This window comes from Triticum urartu, chromosome 3A (genome assembly GCF_056163025.1).
Source record: "Triticum urartu cultivar PI428250 chromosome 3A, HENAU_Tu73, whole genome shotgun sequence".
NCBI classification, from domain to species: domain Eukaryota; kingdom Viridiplantae; phylum Streptophyta; class Magnoliopsida; order Poales; family Poaceae; genus Triticum; species Triticum urartu.
In genome coordinates this window covers 336,546,494-336,564,187 of record NC_141875.1, presented here as the reverse complement: position 1 = coordinate 336,564,187, position 17,694 = coordinate 336,546,494, and the positions used below count along the sequence as shown (strand labels likewise).

Sequence of the window (17,694 nt, the reverse complement as noted above, 5' to 3'; positions counted from 1 at the left end):
ATATTTGTGGGTTATCAGTGCCGTCCATTCGGCACTAGATCGGATTGGATTATGATCGGATCGCGACGAGTACGACTACACCAACTGCATTACAATGCTAACGATTTTAGTCTACAAGGGTACATAGACACGCTCACCTCTCGTTGCTATGCATCTCCTAGATTAGATCTTGGGTGATTTGTAGGATTTTTTGATTTTTGTGCAACGTTCCCCATCATTCGCATGGTTCTCCTATTGGTTGATAACCTTGGTTCTCATTGAGAGAAATGCTTTCCCGCTACTCTATTGCTTCACCCTTCCTCTTCAGGAAAAATCCCAACATAGATCGCAAATAGCACCAAACTCGAAATCAAGCTCCTACTCTTCAGCGCATCATCCGCAAACAAACGACCAAACGGAGCTCACCAACTGTACCCTCTCTACTCTCCTCCGTGTCTTGATCAAGAAGAACATCATGGAGTGGAAAGACTGCTTTCCCATTGCCGAGTATGCCTACAATCGAGCACGACACTCGAAAACCAACAGGTCCCCCTTCGAGGTTGTCTACGGCTTCAACCCATTTTCACCATTGGTCATCCTTCCTCTACTACTACAAGAGAGAACCAACATGGACGCGAGCGCACGAGCAAGTTACCTCCAGAAGGTGCATGAAGATACACGTTGCACGATCGAGAACCAAGAAGACCACCTCGCTACCAAGGACAACATCAAAAAACACCCAGTGGTGTTCAACCTCGGAGATTTTGTGTGATTACACCTCCGCAAAGAACGCTTCCCCAACGAGCGCAAGTCCAAGCTACGACCTTGCACTAGTGGACCATTAAAGGTGCTCGAATGCTATAACAACAATGTGTACAAGATCGACCTCCCGCACGACAAGTACAACATGAATGAATCATCAATGTAAAGGATCTATCTCCCTTGCACAGTGATGAAGTTTTTGATCCGAGGACGGATATTTCCCGGGGGGGATATGATGCGGAGCATCCCATGGTCATCCACATGGACCTACCTTCGCCTCCCCAAGTGCCAAATGGATCGATGACACAAGCACATGCAAGAACTATCAGGACTGAGGTGACATCTCTCCTTAATGAACTTCCATATGAACCACGTGAGACATGGCTACTACCTCAAACGGAGATGCTATGTGTGCTTAGGTACGAAGAAGACCCCCTTGGAGATATCGGAATGACGACCAAGCCACCACAGACAAGGACAAAGAAGCTCGACGAAAGGAACCGCTGGAATGCTACAACGGCTGGACATTCGGCCTGAAGATAGTAGCAGCAGTAGAAGAACAGTGCTGGTAGAGCTCCAGGAGCCGGGCATTCGGCCCAACAGCCCCAAAAATCCGGACCAAGGTCATCAGTACTGCGAGTAGCACCAGGCTAGACATCCGGCGCTTCTTGAGCTGTCGGACATCTAGCCCCCAGCCCAGACATCTAGCCCGACGGCTACATAACCGGGCCAGAGGCCCTTGTATTCCCTCTCCTCCTCTCTTATCTCTTGCCACACTATATATAAACCCCCTCCTCCTAGCTAGGGTTAGCAAAGTATATGAGATTATCTAGACAGAGCTTTGCTCATCTACCCCTCCTCTTGGAGATCAAGACCTCTTAGGAGAAGATCCCCGAGTGGATATCAATACCTCCTCTTGGAGGAGACTATCATCAAGACCTCATCTCCTTTGGACTTGAGAAGAACCTTACCTTTGTGCTATTTTCCTTTGATTGTTCATGTTATGCTTGTGGATCTCACGCATGCTATTCTAGTGGATGTGTGATTTGGGTTTGTTTGAGTGATTACTCTTGTTGTTCTTGTTGTTCTCCCCCTTTTCCCCTCCAAGTGTGCAAAGATCATCAAATTGGGATTCCACCCTACATCACTATAGCTGCTCAAGCTTGCTCCATCTAGTTAGGACTACCGTGGGCGTGATGGGGCACAAGAGAGATGGTTTGGTTCGGCTTAAAATATGACCAAGATTGGTAAGACCTGTTGGAGTCAGCTAACGTTGGCGGCCATGGCGTGCCCAGGGCAAGGTGATGTGATGTTTCAGAGGCTGCCACCAATTGCAACCAATCCCGAGGGGCTCGCAGGAGTCAGCCGACGGTGGCTGTAGGAGGTCTTTCGGAGATGCTATATAAGGAGAGGGAGAGGCCACTTGTAAGGCGTTTCCAAATCAATAGGCACCAAGAACAGAAGAACATGAGTAGGATGTTACGCCTCATCGGTGGCCTGAACCTAGGTAAATTGCATTACCGTGTTTGCGTGAAGTGAGTGGAGTGCTTTATCCCCTGGCTGAGCAATTTAGGAGGTGGATTTAGCTTTGATATCGACGATCACCTGTCGACACTCTTCGAGGCTGAGCTCTGAGAGCGGCGCAATGTGACGTCTCGGGCGTCGTTAACGATGATGGACGACCACCATGGGTGCCACGGACCCCACTCCGTGGAGGCATGGGCCCTGGATTGGTGCAGGACCACTGGAAGACCACCACCCGCCGTCACCATCGTAGGCTCACCGACCAGGTCCTCAGATTCCGAGCGTTTGGCACGGCTTCAAGGCAACGATGGACAGGGTTACGCGGAGTCCAGTCAGGGATGCTGTGACGTGTAACGGGCCTTCTGTCACTGAAAGGACGACGACAACGACGGCGGCGATGATGACGATGAATGTGTGAGTGACCTCAGAGGCAATGCCTACGAGGTCACCTCCCCTGGTTTAGTTTAGATTTTATTTGGTTAGTTGGTAGTTTGTTAAATTTCGTGTGTTGAATGCAATATATCAAAATTAAGCCAACAAATTTAGTTCATTTTGGATTAATATCGTTTGTTTTTGTGCTCGATCCCTTTGAAATGGGCCAGTCATTTGGCAATCTGCGTTGTATTCCTTCTGTCCGGAAAAGCTTGTCCCAAACTTGTTTCTCAAATGAATATATCTAACACTAATTTGATGCAAAATACATCCATTTAAGGGACAAGTTTTTCCGAACGGAGAGAGTAGTTGTAGCCCCTTAGCATACGTACTCATCCGGTATGCTCTAAACGTAGTGCTTGCTTTACCTAAAAGCGAAACACATGACATGAGTTGTTTTCTTTGCGGTGCATACGCTGAGTGCATGCCATGCCATGGCATTGCTTTCCTTGCAAATTTACACACCTGGTTCGAGACCTGCTGCTGCTACTCATTGCAGAGAGCCCAAAGGCAGCAGCAGCACTCCATTGCATTGGATGGGCACTCCAGTCCACTTGGGGCAGGGCGCCTCCCCTTCTCTTTACCAAAGCGCACCCCGGCCCGGCCCCACCCCTACACTAGGAGAGGAGTATTATTATTATTATTATTCCCCCTCTCAACTCAATTGCCTCATGCAAAGCCCCATGCTTTGTCGGCCCGCCCCCCCTAGCTAATCCCAACACCCTCCATCCTAACCATAAGCACCTATGAATAAGAATGGTGATGGATATATAGCTCCGTCTCGCGGGGGCCTCGGAGGGAGAGATCTTTGCTTAGCGGGAGGACGAGTGCTCCTCCCCCTCCTCTTTCTCCTTCTCCTTCTTCTTCTTCTTCTTTGGGAAAAGGGATTGATTGCGTGCGAACGAGGCCGCGCTCGCTAGCTCTGAGCTGAGCTGCCACTGCCAGTACTGGCTGGAGTGGACAGGTTTTGTGGCGAGTACTAGTCCCAACTCCCCAGCAACAAGCGGCAGGCACCGAGCAGCCAGCCAATGTATTCCTCGCACAGGAGCATCAGCAGCAGCGACAAGACGCCGCCGTGCAAGAAGCTTCACAGGCACAGAATCCCACACTGATGGCTGCACCCTACTCTCCATCTCCATCTCCATCTCCATCACATCCCACTGCTGCTGCCCTTGTCCTGCTACTGCTGCTGCTTCATGTCGCGCTTCTTGGCAAGTGTGCGGCGGCGGCTAACGTGACGTTCGGGCCGGGGGAGGAGCTCCGGAGGTACAGGCGGGTCCAGACGCTCCTCACAAGGCTCAACAAGCCGTCTCTCCGGACCATTCAGGCATGTCTCCTCGATCGCCCTACTGCCAGTGACAGTGTTGCTGCAATTCGGTCTCGGTCGTGGCCGAGAGAGATTTTTTTTTTTTTTTTTTTTTTTTGCGGTGGGTGGGTGGCCGAGAGAAATTAACCGTGGTGCTCGTTGGTTCATGGCAGAGCCCCGACGGCGACCTCATCGACTGCGTGCCGGCGCACCTGCAGCCGGCGTTCGACCACCCCAGGCTGCGCGGCCAGAGACCACTGGTAATGCATCCATCTCGTTAGCAGCTATTGTTAATTTTATTTATTTATTTCCATTTCAAAGCCAAGGGAAAGCCAGCATGTAGATTGATTAGTTAACCAAGTCTTGGGCTCTTGTTCGATTGGTCGTTTTGTCGCAGGGCCCGCCGGTGCAACCGAGTGGACACCACCGCCGCCCCAATCACTCGGCGGACGCCGGAGTGCAGCTTTGGGCGGTGTCCGGCGCGTCGTGCCCGGAGGGGTCCGTCCCGGTGAGGAGGATTACGGAGGCCGACGTCCTCCGCGCCAGCTCCGTGAGGAGGTTCGGAAGGGTGCCCACGGCCAGAGTACGGCGTGACACGGTCGCCGGCGGCCACGAGGTCCGTAGTCTACTCTTGTGTCTTGTCATGCCATACTACTATAGTACTTAGTAAACGCTCTTATATTTCTTCACGGAGGGAGTACATTGTAAGCACGACCTGAATTCAAGTTACTGTAGCCTGTAAATCTTGTCTTGGTTGCTGAATGAAATTGCACCTCCGCTAAATGATGCTCAAAAAGCAGAGCATCCGAAAAAGTTGGGTAAAACGTGATATCGAGCAGAGCGGTGGCATGATGCCATCCACTGCGAGGACATAGATTCAGCGCACAGCTTTTAACCTCATGGATTTGATTGGTTTGCCGTTGCTTTTACTCCTTCCAGCTAACATCCGCAGAGAGCATTGACCCGGGTGTCGCTTCTTCGTCTGCATTTTGGCTCTCGCTAGGTGCAGATTAATTGATCTGAGTATGTTTCTTTTCTTTTCTTTTTGACATTAACGTAGTGTCAAAAAACGTCCTAGGACGGAGGGAGTAGTAATTAACTGCAGTGGAGCAGCAGGGGTAACATTAATAAGACAGTAACACTAGTAACTCATCAGCGGATGGATGGTTGGTTGTTGAAATGGTGTGTATGTGTGTGTATGCAGCACGCGGTGGGGTACGTTGCCGGCGACGAGTACTACGGCGCGCGTGCGAGCATCAACGTGTGGGCGCCCAAGGTGAGCACGCCGACGGAGTTCAGCCTGTCGCAGATCTGGGTTATCGGCGGCACCTTCAGCAACGATCTCAACACCATCGAGGCCGGATGGCAGGTACATTTGCGATTTGAGCATCATCCATTCCTCTCTGGTCTCTGCTCTCGGTTGCGGATGGCAGGGACAACAACAACAACATATAATTAACAGCTGCTTGCTGTTTTGTGTGACAGGTGAGCCCGCAGCTGTATGGGGACAACTCGCCCAGGTTTTTCACTTACTGGACGGTAAGCCCTTTCTCCTCGATCCATGGATGGATCGATCGTCTGTCTGGTAAAAGAAAAGAAAAGAAAAGAAAAGGGTTTGAATTTGCATGGCATGGCATGCAGACGGACGCGTACCAGACGACGGGGTGCTACAACCTGCTGTGCTCAGGGTTCGTGCAGACCAACAGCCGGATCGCCATGGGGGCGGCCATCTCGCCCACCTCCGGCTACAAAGGCGGCCAGTTCGACATCAGCCTCCTGATCTGGAAAGACCCCAACCACGGCAACTGGTGGCTGGAGTTCGGGTCGGGGGAGCTGGTGGGTTACTGGCCTAGCTTCCTGTTCAGCCACCTGGCGTCGCACGCGAGCATGGTGCAGTTCGGCGGCGAGGTGGTGGACACGCGCACCGAGGGGTCGCACACGGCCACGCAGATGGGGAGCGGGCACTTCCCCGGGGAAGGCTTCGGCCGCTCCTCCTACTTCCGCAACCTGGAGGTGGTGGACTGGGACAACAGCCTCATCCCGCTCACCACCTTCCACGTCACCGCCGACCACCCCAACTGCTACGACATCCAGGGCGGCGTCAACGCCGTATGGGGGAACTACTTCTACTACGGAGGGCCAGGGAGGAACGTCAGGTGCACCTAGCTAGCTGCTTGCTTGGATAGTCGTAGCCACAACAAATTCATTTTTCTTTCTTTATTTCTTTCTTCCTGAAAGTTGTTCATCTTCTACAGTTGTGCACCTAGCTTGGCTAGCTTGCGCGTCTTCTACAGTTTATTTTCCAACCAAAGGGAGGGTGGGTTCACTACTTGTTGTAAAACATGGGTCTCCTGACCTCAACAGTGTAGTGTAGCTTCGTTTCAAAAACAATGTACTACTAGTGTAGCCAACTCAGTAGTACTAGTCCAGCACATACTACATGCATGCATGCATCAATTGTTTATTGCCAAGCAAATCGCTCGTTGTGTCTCTCTCAAACGGTTCTTCACTTAATGGACAGTACTGTAGTAGTAGTACATGAATCACGCTTCAACGCCAAGCAACATTTGAAGCAAAGACGCACATACCGCGCCTACCTTCGTGGGGAAACAATCCATTGATTGCGCCAGACCATCCACGGAATGGAGCACTAGGGTATTTCTCTGGAGTAGTAGGTAGTATCGTTTATTTTGTCACCCAGGGCCAGGGATTTGTCCCTTCCTTGGCGTTGAAGCTTCCATCCATGTTTCCCTGCACTAAAGCACAAGCATCTACTGATTCACACCCATTTTTTCCAGCCTATCACCTGGACCACACGCCCCGTTCGAATTTGATAGCTCCTTCCGTTTTACTAAAAAATAGTACTGCAATAGGCAAACGAGAAGGCACACTGTAGAGAATGTCATAAACCCGATTTGCCAACTTCAGAGCCCTGCCAAGATGTGAGAGCCAATTACAATATGACGTGTGTGTTGAGTATATATTTTGTGTTGCATTTATATTCGTGTTGTAGCCCATCTTCTAGTCCTGTATAGTTCAGGTTCAGACCTATCCTGTAATTATATATATATGTGCACAAGCACCTTGACTGGGTTCCCGGTCCCCGTCTCCCTCCTACGAGGTTGAGCTGGCGGGCACCCCACCCGCCACCCCGGCGATGGGCTCGACTTCCTCCTCGCCTGTCGCCACCTTAGTCGCCGGCTCGATTGTGGCCGCCGCCGCCGCCCCCGTCGTCGCCGCGGCCCCTGCCTCTAGGCGTCACGACCCGCACCCGGGAGGGTGTGCTTCGGCCAAGCACGTGCTACTCCTCCGATGAGTATGTGTGCGCCGCCTCGACATCGACGCCATCAACCATTCCTGCCTCCGCTCGCGCTGCCCTTTCGGATCCTCATTGGCTCGCTGCGATGCAGGAGGAGTTCGATGCCCTATAGCGCAACTGCACATGGTAGCTTGTTCCGCGCCCCCTCGTGCCAACATCATCACTGGCAAGTGGTTTTTTTCGCCAGAAGACCCGCCGGACGGTTCTCCCGAGCGCTACAAGGCTCGGTGGGTGGTTCGTGGATTTCGGCAGCGCGTAGGCGTGCACATCACCGACACCTTCACCCTGGTTGTTAAACCGGGCATGATCCGCGCCATGCTCCAGTTGGCGGTCTCGCGCGCCTGGCCTGTGCACCAGTTGGATGTCTCCAACGCCTTCTTGCACGACCATCTCGCTGAGCAGGTGTTCTGTGAGCAGCCCACCGGTTTCGCTGATGCCGAGCATCCAGACTTCGTGTGCTTACTTTCCCGTTCTTTGTACGGGTTGAAGCAGGCGCCTCGGGCTTGGTACCAGCGTATCACAGCCTTCCTGCAGTCTCTGGGATTTCTATCCACTCGCTCCGATGCCTCACTCTTCGTGTATCATCAGGGACCTACAATTGCATATCTGCTGCTCTACGTCGACGACATCATCCTCACGGTGTCCGCCCCCAATCTCCTTCAGCGGCTGACAGCTCGTCTTTGTGACGAGTTCGCCCTCAAGGACTTGTTCCTCGGCATCAAGGTGGTCCGTCGAGCTGACGGCTTCTTTCTGCATCAGCAGAAGTATGCCCACGAGCTTCTGGAGCATGCCAGTATGCTTAACTGCAAGCCGGCACCCACCCCCGTAGACATGAAGGCGAAGATCTCTGCTCTATAGGGGTCTCTCACATCCGATGCAACATTCTATCGCTCCATTGTTGGTGCTTTACAGTACCTCGCGCTTACTCGACCCGACTTGCAGTACGCTGTCCAGCAGGTGTGCCTCCACATGCATGCTCCGAGAGACTCTCACTGGACTTTGGTGAAGCGTATCCTCCGTTATATACGCGACACCATGTCCTTGGGACTCACCCTGATGGCCTCCACCTCCACCGACCTTGTTGCCTACTCGGATGTCGACTGGGGCGGCTGCCCCGACACTCGACGCTCCACATCTAACTATTGTGTCTACCTTGGGCCCTCGTTGATCTCCTGGTCATCGAAGCGGCACCCCATGGTCTCCCACTCCAGCGCCGAGGCAAAGTATCAGGTTGTGGCTAACGCCGTGGCCGAGTGCTCTTGCATTCGTCAGCTACTCCTGGAGTTGCTTTGTGATGTTCACAAGGCCACTCTTGTCTATTGCGATAGCGTCAGCGCGGTCTACCTCTCCGCCAACCCGATGCACCATCGACGTACGAAGCATATTGAGCTCGATATTCACTTCGTGCGCGAGCAGGTTGTCCTTGGCCATGTTCGGGTTCTCCACGTTCTGACGTCGCAATAGTTTGCTGATGTGATGAATAAGGGATTGCCTACTCCCGTCTTCAAGGAGTTTCGGTCCAGTCTCTGTGTCTCTGGCGATGCTTTGACCGTGAGGGGGTGTTCAGTATATATTTTGTGTTCCATGTATATTCATGTTATGGCCCACCTCCTAGTCCTGTATAGTTGAGGTGGAGGCCTACCCTGTAATTATATATACGTGCACCAACACCCCATCAATACATCGATCATTGTATTGCGAACTTGTCCATCCACAATGTGCTTCTTTCGCATGGGGAGCGCTTCATGCGTATGTCAATGGTGGTCTCGACGGTGCTGCGTACATAATGGATATTTCTAATAAAGGACGCTTTTATTAACTTAAAATATAGCATCAAACGGATACAAAGTATAATAAGTAATACCCGGCCTCTACACGACCAAAATGCACACAGCCAATCACGAACGGTCTGACAAAAGAAGGAAAAAACAATGTATCGGCACCAATAAAGTTGTAAAAGGCCAACACTTCGGATGCGACGTTTCTGCTCCCAAGCTCAGCTGCACCTGCATTGACGAAAAAAGTCAAAACAAATACTAGAAAAATTAAAAAAAAATTCCATTTTTTGTGTGTAGTAGATAATTTGATGCGTGAGGTCCGCTCCAAATTTCAACTTATTTGGACCTCTGAGAAGCTCTCCGCAAAAAACACAAAACCGGGGTCTGTAAAAAAGTTTACTATTCACACACTGTTCTGACCCGATTTGTCGTTTTTCTCGAGAGCTGTTCAGATATCCAAATGAGTTGAAATTTGGAGCGGACCTCACGCATCAAATTATCTACCACACAAAAAATTGGATTTTTTTTTGAATTTTTCTAGTATTTGTTTTGATTTTTTTTCCTGAATGGGAGCAAATGAGCCTGGGCACCGAGTTGGATTTCCCCAACACTACGTGTATGTCTAAGGAGGTGGTGGACCGATCCGGAGATTATGCTGCCACCCATGTTGGGTGAAAACCTCCCCAACCACCCGTTCTAGCCGCATACACACCACTTTGAATAATGGTTGGTACTCCGTTCGATCTAATATAGACCACGTACGAAGGTAGCGTATACAACGAAAAATTATCTGCAAAGGAGCAGAGTTTTTGCCATTAAATGTCAAATTATTTTTACATAGCTATAGCGACCATAGCAAGGCACACGCTCCCACCCTTATTAGCGTTCTGAACCTATTTGAAATACCATCCAACCAATGACCAAAAGTATTGGCAACACTTGTGGTCGGATACAAATTGGACGCTATTTGAATGACTGGCCATATAGAACGCGCAAACTTACACCGGAAAAAGAGGTGTTTGATTGTCTCGTTGTGAGTAAAAAAACTACACGTTTTGCTTCCTTGCCAGTTGTGATAGGCGTGGTTGTCTTTCGTTAGCATAACTCCCCTCCAAAGATACCACATGAAAATTTTAACTTTTAGTGAAATCTTGGGCTTTTATATTTTCGTGTTATTATCCAATGGGACCTCTAAGTGCATGAGCGCCTGATACATAGAGTCGACTATGAAGGACAAAAAGAATCTGGAACTGAAATAATCCAGCCTTTGCAACTCTTTTAGGGAGTTGGACAAAGGAAAGCATATAGAGAACCATATTTGTGAGGAAAAAATTTATCAAGACCAGACGTCCTCCAACGAAGAGTAACTTGCCTTGCCAACTGGTCAACTGTTTCTCTAAGTGCTACTCTACATGTTTCCACTCCGCATTAGTGAGACACCGATAATGAACCGAAATTCTCAAATATTTCATAGGGAACTAGCCTTGCGCAGAACCAAATAGGTCAGCATAGTCAGCCGCTGCCTCACTGGCTTTCCTAAAGCAGTACATAATGGAGCTGTTACAAAATACGCGGATAAATAAAGCCAAACTGACCAAAGTCATCCATCAAACGATAGTCACTTGTGCGCGTCGGTCCTAAACGAACGGTTTTTAACCCCTTTCCGCAACGGCATATGGAACCGTCTTCAAGTGAGTGCGGGCGATAGGGGGTCCTTCCCACACGACCCAGAAAACGTCGGTGATAGGGAGCCTTGATGCATACAGTTGTCCCTGTATAACCGTTTCCGATATCTCGAATATCCCAAACGCTTCATCATTGCCACTCGTTTGTGCTCGCATTGCCATCGCAGTCGGAGTTTTGTGGTTCTGCCTAAAACCAAGCAGATTCCAGGCACAGGAGTTTTCTAGGCAGATTCTAGGCACGGGAGATTTACGATGCCTGGCACATCACAAACAGTTCATGATTATAAACCGTGTACGATAGGTAGACAATCACACACATTTAGTTTTCCTGCACCGTATGTGATAGTGTCTAACATCAGACACGCTTTGCAAACGGAAATTGTGTGCATGCTTGCACACGTTTCCTCTCTGTGAACCGTCTTAGATTATGGTGTATATCACAAACATTTGTGTTTTACCAACCATGTGTGCCGTAATGACCCGCACAACGTAATTTCACCCTAATTTAATTGCTTCTATTTAAAATTGTACCTAATTTAAACTTGAAAGTAGGCTATAGCTTTATTCATATCCATCAGGTTCAAACAACCAATGCATTATTCGATTCACAGGTACATATGTTTAAGAATTACAGAAGCACCAAATAAAGAATGATGTACCAGGGTTCTATACTTGTACTATTATAGATGGTAAAGAAAGAGGCGACAGACATTTCAATTGTTGAACAAGGTGAAGCAGAATGGCCCTATTGTGCTCTCCTGGATGCAGAAGGCATGCGGGACTCTATTCCAACCCCTTGTGATGGCCGGCCGTCAATCATGTAGTTTGAGAGGTAATCTTGAGTAAACTACTTCAGGATCCACTGCAAAAGAAAAAAGATTCAGTTATTGTCATCTAACACAACTCATTACGGGCAGTAAAAAGAAGGCTACAGGGTTCATGCTTACCATCCTACAGTTCACTGTTGTCTTGCATAAAGTGTAAACAAATAGTTTGATTGACATCTTTTGACCCATTTTAGTAACAATCTTTATCAGTTTCCTCACTTGATGCTGGTTCATGAATGAGATATCCAGGCAATGATCATTATATAGGCATGATGTCCAAGATTAGTAGACCGACTCCTGCCTACATCTACTACCATTACTCCACACATCGACCGCTATCCAACATGCATCTAGTGTATTAAGTTCATGGAGAAACGGAGTAATGCAATAAGAACGATGATATGATGTAGACAAGATCTATTTATGTAGAAATAAACCCCATCTTGTTATCCTTAATAACAACAATACATACGTGTCGGTTCCCCTTCTGTCACTGGGATCAAGCACCGTAACATCAAACCCATCACAAAGCACCTCTTCCTATGGAAAGAAAAATTGATCTAGTTGGCCTAACTGAACCAAAGATTGGAAGAAATACGAGGCTATATTGTGACGCCCCGAGACTGATGTGCCACGTGTCTCCCATTTGTTCACCGTCGTTGCCATGTCATTCGCTTGCGTGTTGCATCATATCATGTCATCATGTGCATTGCATCATCATGTTTTCAAAACTTGCATCCGTCCCGGTCTCCCCGTTCCTTCTGTCTGTTGCATATTGAGCTCCACTTAATTTGTAGTGTTGTTTTGTGCACTTTGCCATGCCATGCTTCATTAAACCGGTCATGCATCATACTTGGTTGTGCATCATGCCATGCTTATGTGATGGTTCTTTACTATGTTGTTTGCTTCTTTCCGGTGTTGCTTCTTCGGGTTGGTTCCGATAATGTCACGTTTGTGAGGATTCGTTCGACTACGTCTGTTTGCCTTCTTCATGGACTCGTTCTTCTTCCTTGCGGGATCTCAGGCAAGATGACCATACCCTCGAAATCACTTCTATATTTGCTTTGTTAGCTGTCCGCTCTATTCCTATGTCGCGCTACCTACCACTTACTATATCATGCCTCCCATATTGCCATGTCAAGCCTCTAACCCACCTTTCCTAGCAAACCGTTGTTCGGCTATGTTACCGCTTTTGCTCAGCCCCCTCTTATAGCGTTGCTAGTTGCAGGCAAAGCTGAAGTTTGTTCCATGTTGGAACATGGATATTTTGGGATATCATAATATCTCTTATTTAATTTAATGCATCTATATACTTGGTAAAGGGTGGAAGGCTCGGCCTTATGCCTGGTGTTTTGTTCCACTCTTACTGCCCTAGTTTCCGTCATACTGGTGTTATGTTCCTTGATTTTGCGTCCCTTACGCGGTTGGGTGTTATGGGGACCTCTTGAAAGTTCGCTTTGAATAAAACTCATCCAACAAGGCCCAACCTTGGTTTTACATTTTCCTAACGACCTATTACCCTTCCCTTGGGTCGGCCAACCCGAGGGTCGTCTTTATTTTAACCCCCCCGGGCCAGTGCTTCTCTAAGTGTTGGTCCGAACCGAGTTGCCTGCGGGGCCACCTCAGGGAAACTTGAGGTTTGGTTTTACTCGTAGCTAGTCTCATCCGGTGTTGCCCTAGAACGAGATACGTGCGACTCCTATCGGGATTGTCGGCACATTGGGTGGCTTTGCTGGTCTTGTTTTACCATTGTCGAAATGTCTTATAACCGGGATTCCGTGACTGATCGGGTCTTCCCGGGAGAAGGAATATCCTTCGTTGACCGTAGAGCTTCTGATGGGCTAAGTTGGGACACCCCTGCAGGGTTTGAACTTTCAAAAGCCGTGCCCGCGGTTATGGGCAGATGGGAATTTGTTAATGTCCGGTTGTAGAGAACTTGACACTTGACTTAATTAAAATGCATTAACCGCGTATGTAGCCGTGATGGTCTCTTCTCGGCGGAGTCCGGGAAGTGAACACGGTTTTGGAGTTATACTTGTACGTAAGTAGTTTTAGGATCACTTCTAGATTCTCGACCGTTGCGTTGCTTCTCGTCTCGCTCTTATTTGCGTAAGTTAGCCACCATATATGCTTAGTGCTTGCTGCAACTCCACCTCACTACCCTTTCCTACCCATAAGCTTAAATAGTCTTGATCTTGCGGGTGCAAGATTGCTGAGTCCTCGTGGCTCACAGATACTTCCAAACAGTTGCAGGTGTCGATGATACCAGTGCAGGTGACGCAACAGAGCTCAAGAGGGAGCTTGATGAAGATCTTGGTCGTTGTTTTGTGTCTTTTCCATTCGATCAGTAGTGGAGCCCAGTTGGGACGATCGGGGATCTAGCAATTGGGGTTGTCTTCTTATATTTTGGTTCCGTAGTCAGACCTTGATTGTATTTTGTATGATGTATGTGTAACTTGTGTTTGTGTGAAGTGGCGATTGTAAGCCAACTCTTTATCCCTTACTTATTCAGTACATGGGATTGTGTGAAGATTACCCCTCTTGCGACAAACCTACCATGCGGCTATGCCTCTAAGTCGTGCCCCGACACGTGGGAGATATAGCCGCATTGTGGGTGTTACAAGTTGGTAATCAGAGCCATCCCCGACTTAGGAGCCCCCTGCTTGATCGAATCGCTGACGTTGTTGAGTCTAGAACAAAATGTTTTGAGTCTTATAGGATTATATATATCGGAGAGTAGGATTCTTTTTACTCCTCAGTCCCTTTGTCGCTCTGGTGAGGCCTCCTGACGTAGAGTTTTGACTCTTCTCTCCTCAAATTTCATGAATTTTTTTAGGATCACGCGGGTATCTTGGAATTGTTCCGATGGTTTTGTGACGAGAACATTGTTCTTGGTGCCTCCTGACATTTAGGGGTTGTGGCAGTGTCCCGGGGAGTTGAGCTTCGAGGTGTTGTCCTCACGATTTTATCATTGCAGTTCTGGAATACCTGAGTTCGCCGACATCAAAAATCTCTTTTATGCAGTTGTTGGTGAGATAACCTCGATGCCACCCAGTACTGAGGCGGGAGTTCGGGAATATTGGCATAACTCGTATAACGGATGCTTTTCGAAGGTTGAGGTACACGATTTTCGAAGGTTTCTCTGTTATGTGTTGAAGGATGGATATAGGTGGATGTAGGAAATGCTAGTTTTGGGTGAGATATTATGCTTCCCCTGTATCCCCAACACCTGATTGCATAACCAGAAAGTTTCGGGAGTTTATAAGTGGGAATTCAAGTAGCTCTTAGGATATCTTTCCGACAGATGCATGATATGAGATTGGGGTTCGATCCACGGTTGGTTTACAGTGGTCTCGTTGTGTCTTAAAGAGTCCTTGGCTATGCTGACTCGGGGATGCTTCGTATGTCATGTGCACTGCCTTGTACATGATGGTGCTGTACGATCGAGCCCGTGTGGGCCCTACCATTAAAACTTCGGACGAACTCTCTATCATATGTTTGTTCCAGCTTTTTCTGCAAGCCAATCCTTTGTTTTTGTTTTGGTTTATGGTATTCGAGTTGCTTCAATGTCAAGTGTTGATTCCATATTCTTCCTAAGTGGCGTTCTCACATTTCTATGTGAATACTAATCCTTCATGATAATCGAGATTGTCATGTCAATCCTTTTCAACCGGTGTGTTTCTCTTCAAGTGGAACCGATCGTTTTCAATATCCGCAAGATCAATTCTAAGTTTTCTCAACGGTGTTTATTCCATCTGCCCAAGTTGCCTTTGTTTTCCCGCCCTCCCATCCTTTCTTTTTCTTCAAGGACTCAAATTTCTTAATCAAGTATCCATCTATTGGATGTGAAGTATCTTCATTCTTTTCAATCAATGTTCTTACCCGGTGATTCTCATGAAGATGCTCTACATGTTTATCATTCTTCATTCTCTTTTCTTCTCCGGTGGATTCAATTCAAGCTTTGACGATCGTATCCTTTCCTTGTTTCAAATGTTTTTTTCATGCCGGTGCACCTCTTAATCATCCATTTCTCGCTACTCAACTGTTTCGGAGTGCTGAAGATATCGCGAAGATTCGTGTTTCCACTCCGCATTCGTTCAAGCTCTTTCGAGGAGGTTATCTCATTCAAGCCATTTAATTCAGCCGGTGCAATCTCTCTTTTCAAGCAATCTTTTCAACGGTGTTTCTTTTGAGTGGGCCCTAACCCACAGGTTTTTCCCAGGATCTTACCCGACTCTTCTATTTTCCCGGTGTTACTCTCAAATTCTTTTCCAAGTTTGACGTAAGAATGAATTATCATCAGTCAAATGTCTTTCTCCAAGATCTTTCAAATTATTTTCACTGCGGATTCAGCCTTTATATTCTTCATTATTACGAAGTGTCTCAACAATTCATGGTGGTGTTTCCCATCGTCATTCTCTGCTTTTGAAGACTGAAGAAGAGTTTCTCTTAAATCTTGCTCCGTTCTCGTGAAGATTCATGGTTCTAGCTTGTTGCCACCCTCTCATAATTATTTTCGATTGTGAGAATTCTTTTCACCCTTCCGGAGCAAATCAGGAGACTTTTCAGTTTGTTTCTCAAGAGCCCATCATCTCAGAAGTATTCATTCCAGCTTTTAACTCTCGTTCTCCAAATCATACCGGTGCATCATTCAAGTATTCTATTATCAGTTCATGATCTCTTCGTTTTCTCGTATCTAAATTCCCTCAAGTATCTTCATTCGTTTTCCAATTCTTCCTGGTGAATTATGCCTTTGCTACTTCCATTTTCAATTCTTACGGTGCTTCGTTCAAGAGTTCCCTTCCTTGGTTATCACATCAATTCATTCATTGTTTCCAAATCCCACCGGTGGTTCCATCAATACCTTCCCAAGTTGGCGCTATATCTATCATAATCCTTTCTATGAGAATAAGTAGTATGCCAAATCCGTTGCTTGTCATCAATTTAAATTGGTGAAGGATACACATAACGTAATTCTTATTATTGTTTCATCCAAGGGATTAATTCCTTATTCCGGAGGTTCATCAAAATTCTTGATTTCATTTGTTCATCATTCTTTCCGGAGTTCCAAGTTTTTTCTTGGTTATATCATCGCGAAGCTCCATTTAATCAATGCAAGGATTCATCTTATTCTTTTCAAGATTCTTTTTCTTGTGACCTTCTTTTATCTATCCGGAGTTCTTCGAGAGTTTCTTCATGTTGGTTCATCAAGGATTCCTTTCATTCTTCAATAATCCTCAAGATTTTCCTCTCGAAGTTAAGATCCGCCAAGCTTTATTCTCAAAATTAAACGTGGTGCAAAACACATGTTTTGTTTTGAGGAGATCAAGTATTCCTCTTCTTGCATTCCGAAGTGCAATTCTTTCTACCTTATGTTTTGAGGTGGTGTTATGTCACTCTTGACAATTTCCCTTCATGTTTCATGATTCACAAGTTTTCAAGAGTGACATATCTAAATCCATCATTTTCTCTTCGGTCAAGACATCTTTTCAATCCATCAATCTCTTCATTGGAGTTATCTTGGGTTATATTTCACCTAAAGCTTTCCCTAAGGATTGTTGCTATTTATGATGCTTATAAATGGCCCAAGTTTTTCATTTATCCACCCGGTGAAATAAGTTCTAGTCTCCTTGTTGAAATCAATCCAAATATATTGTTTATGTTAATGGCAGAATTTCACCTCATAATTTTGAGACGTTTTCCATAATCCCACAACAATCTCACTCTTTTCATATTGATCTTCCAACAACTCCGTTCAATCCTTCTTTGCAAGGATGCTCTTCAAATTCAATTTTGACAGGAGTTGTCATTATTCTTTTCCGTCCCTTTTATCCCAACAATATATCTTCCATTCTTTCTCCCGGAGTCTTTGTGATGTTGCTTTCTTCACCTATCATCTCGTTTTGCCAAGATCATGTTTTTTCCTTTGTCTATCCATTCAACCAGATTGTCGTGTCCTTCATTCAAGTTCTCTCATCTTATCAAGTTTTGCCTCCCTTCTCAACCGGAGTGCCGTCTGAAATCTTTCTTACCCATTGTGCCATTCTTTCAATAGTTCCGGAGACAGTGTGTTGTTGATTTC

The 17,694-nt window shown here is 47.2% G+C and overlaps 1 protein-coding gene across 1 annotated transcript; it reads left to right on the top strand.

Annotated features, from left to right (window-relative positions):
* The first annotated feature begins 3,445 nt into the window (after nt 1-3,445).
* Nucleotides 3,446-6,479, top strand: LOC125543773 (protein neprosin). The gene is made up of 6 exons (XM_048707243.2): nt 3,446-4,024; nt 4,177-4,263; nt 4,401-4,619; nt 5,208-5,372; nt 5,489-5,542; nt 5,645-6,479. The coding sequence occupies exons 1-6, from the start codon at nt 3,809-3,811 to the stop codon at nt 6,167-6,169; spliced, it is 1,266 nt and encodes a 421-aa protein (XP_048563200.1). The 5' UTR covers nt 3,446-3,808; the 3' UTR covers nt 6,170-6,479.
* Nucleotides 6,480-17,694: the final 11,215 nt, after the last annotated feature.

Excerpts from the sequence above, each read along its gene's own strand:
- LOC125543773 (XM_048707243.2), top strand. The coding sequence starts at position 3,809 with ATGGCTGCACCCTACTCTCCATCTCCATCTCCATCTCCATCACATCCC. Across the intron at positions 5,373-5,488 it reads CCATCGAGGCCGGATGGCAG|GTGAGCCCGCAGCTGTATGG; the intron begins GTACATTTGCGA and ends TTTGTGTGACAG. Across the intron at positions 5,543-5,644 it reads GGTTTTTCACTTACTGGACG|ACGGACGCGTACCAGACGAC; the intron begins GTAAGCCCTTTC and ends CATGGCATGCAG.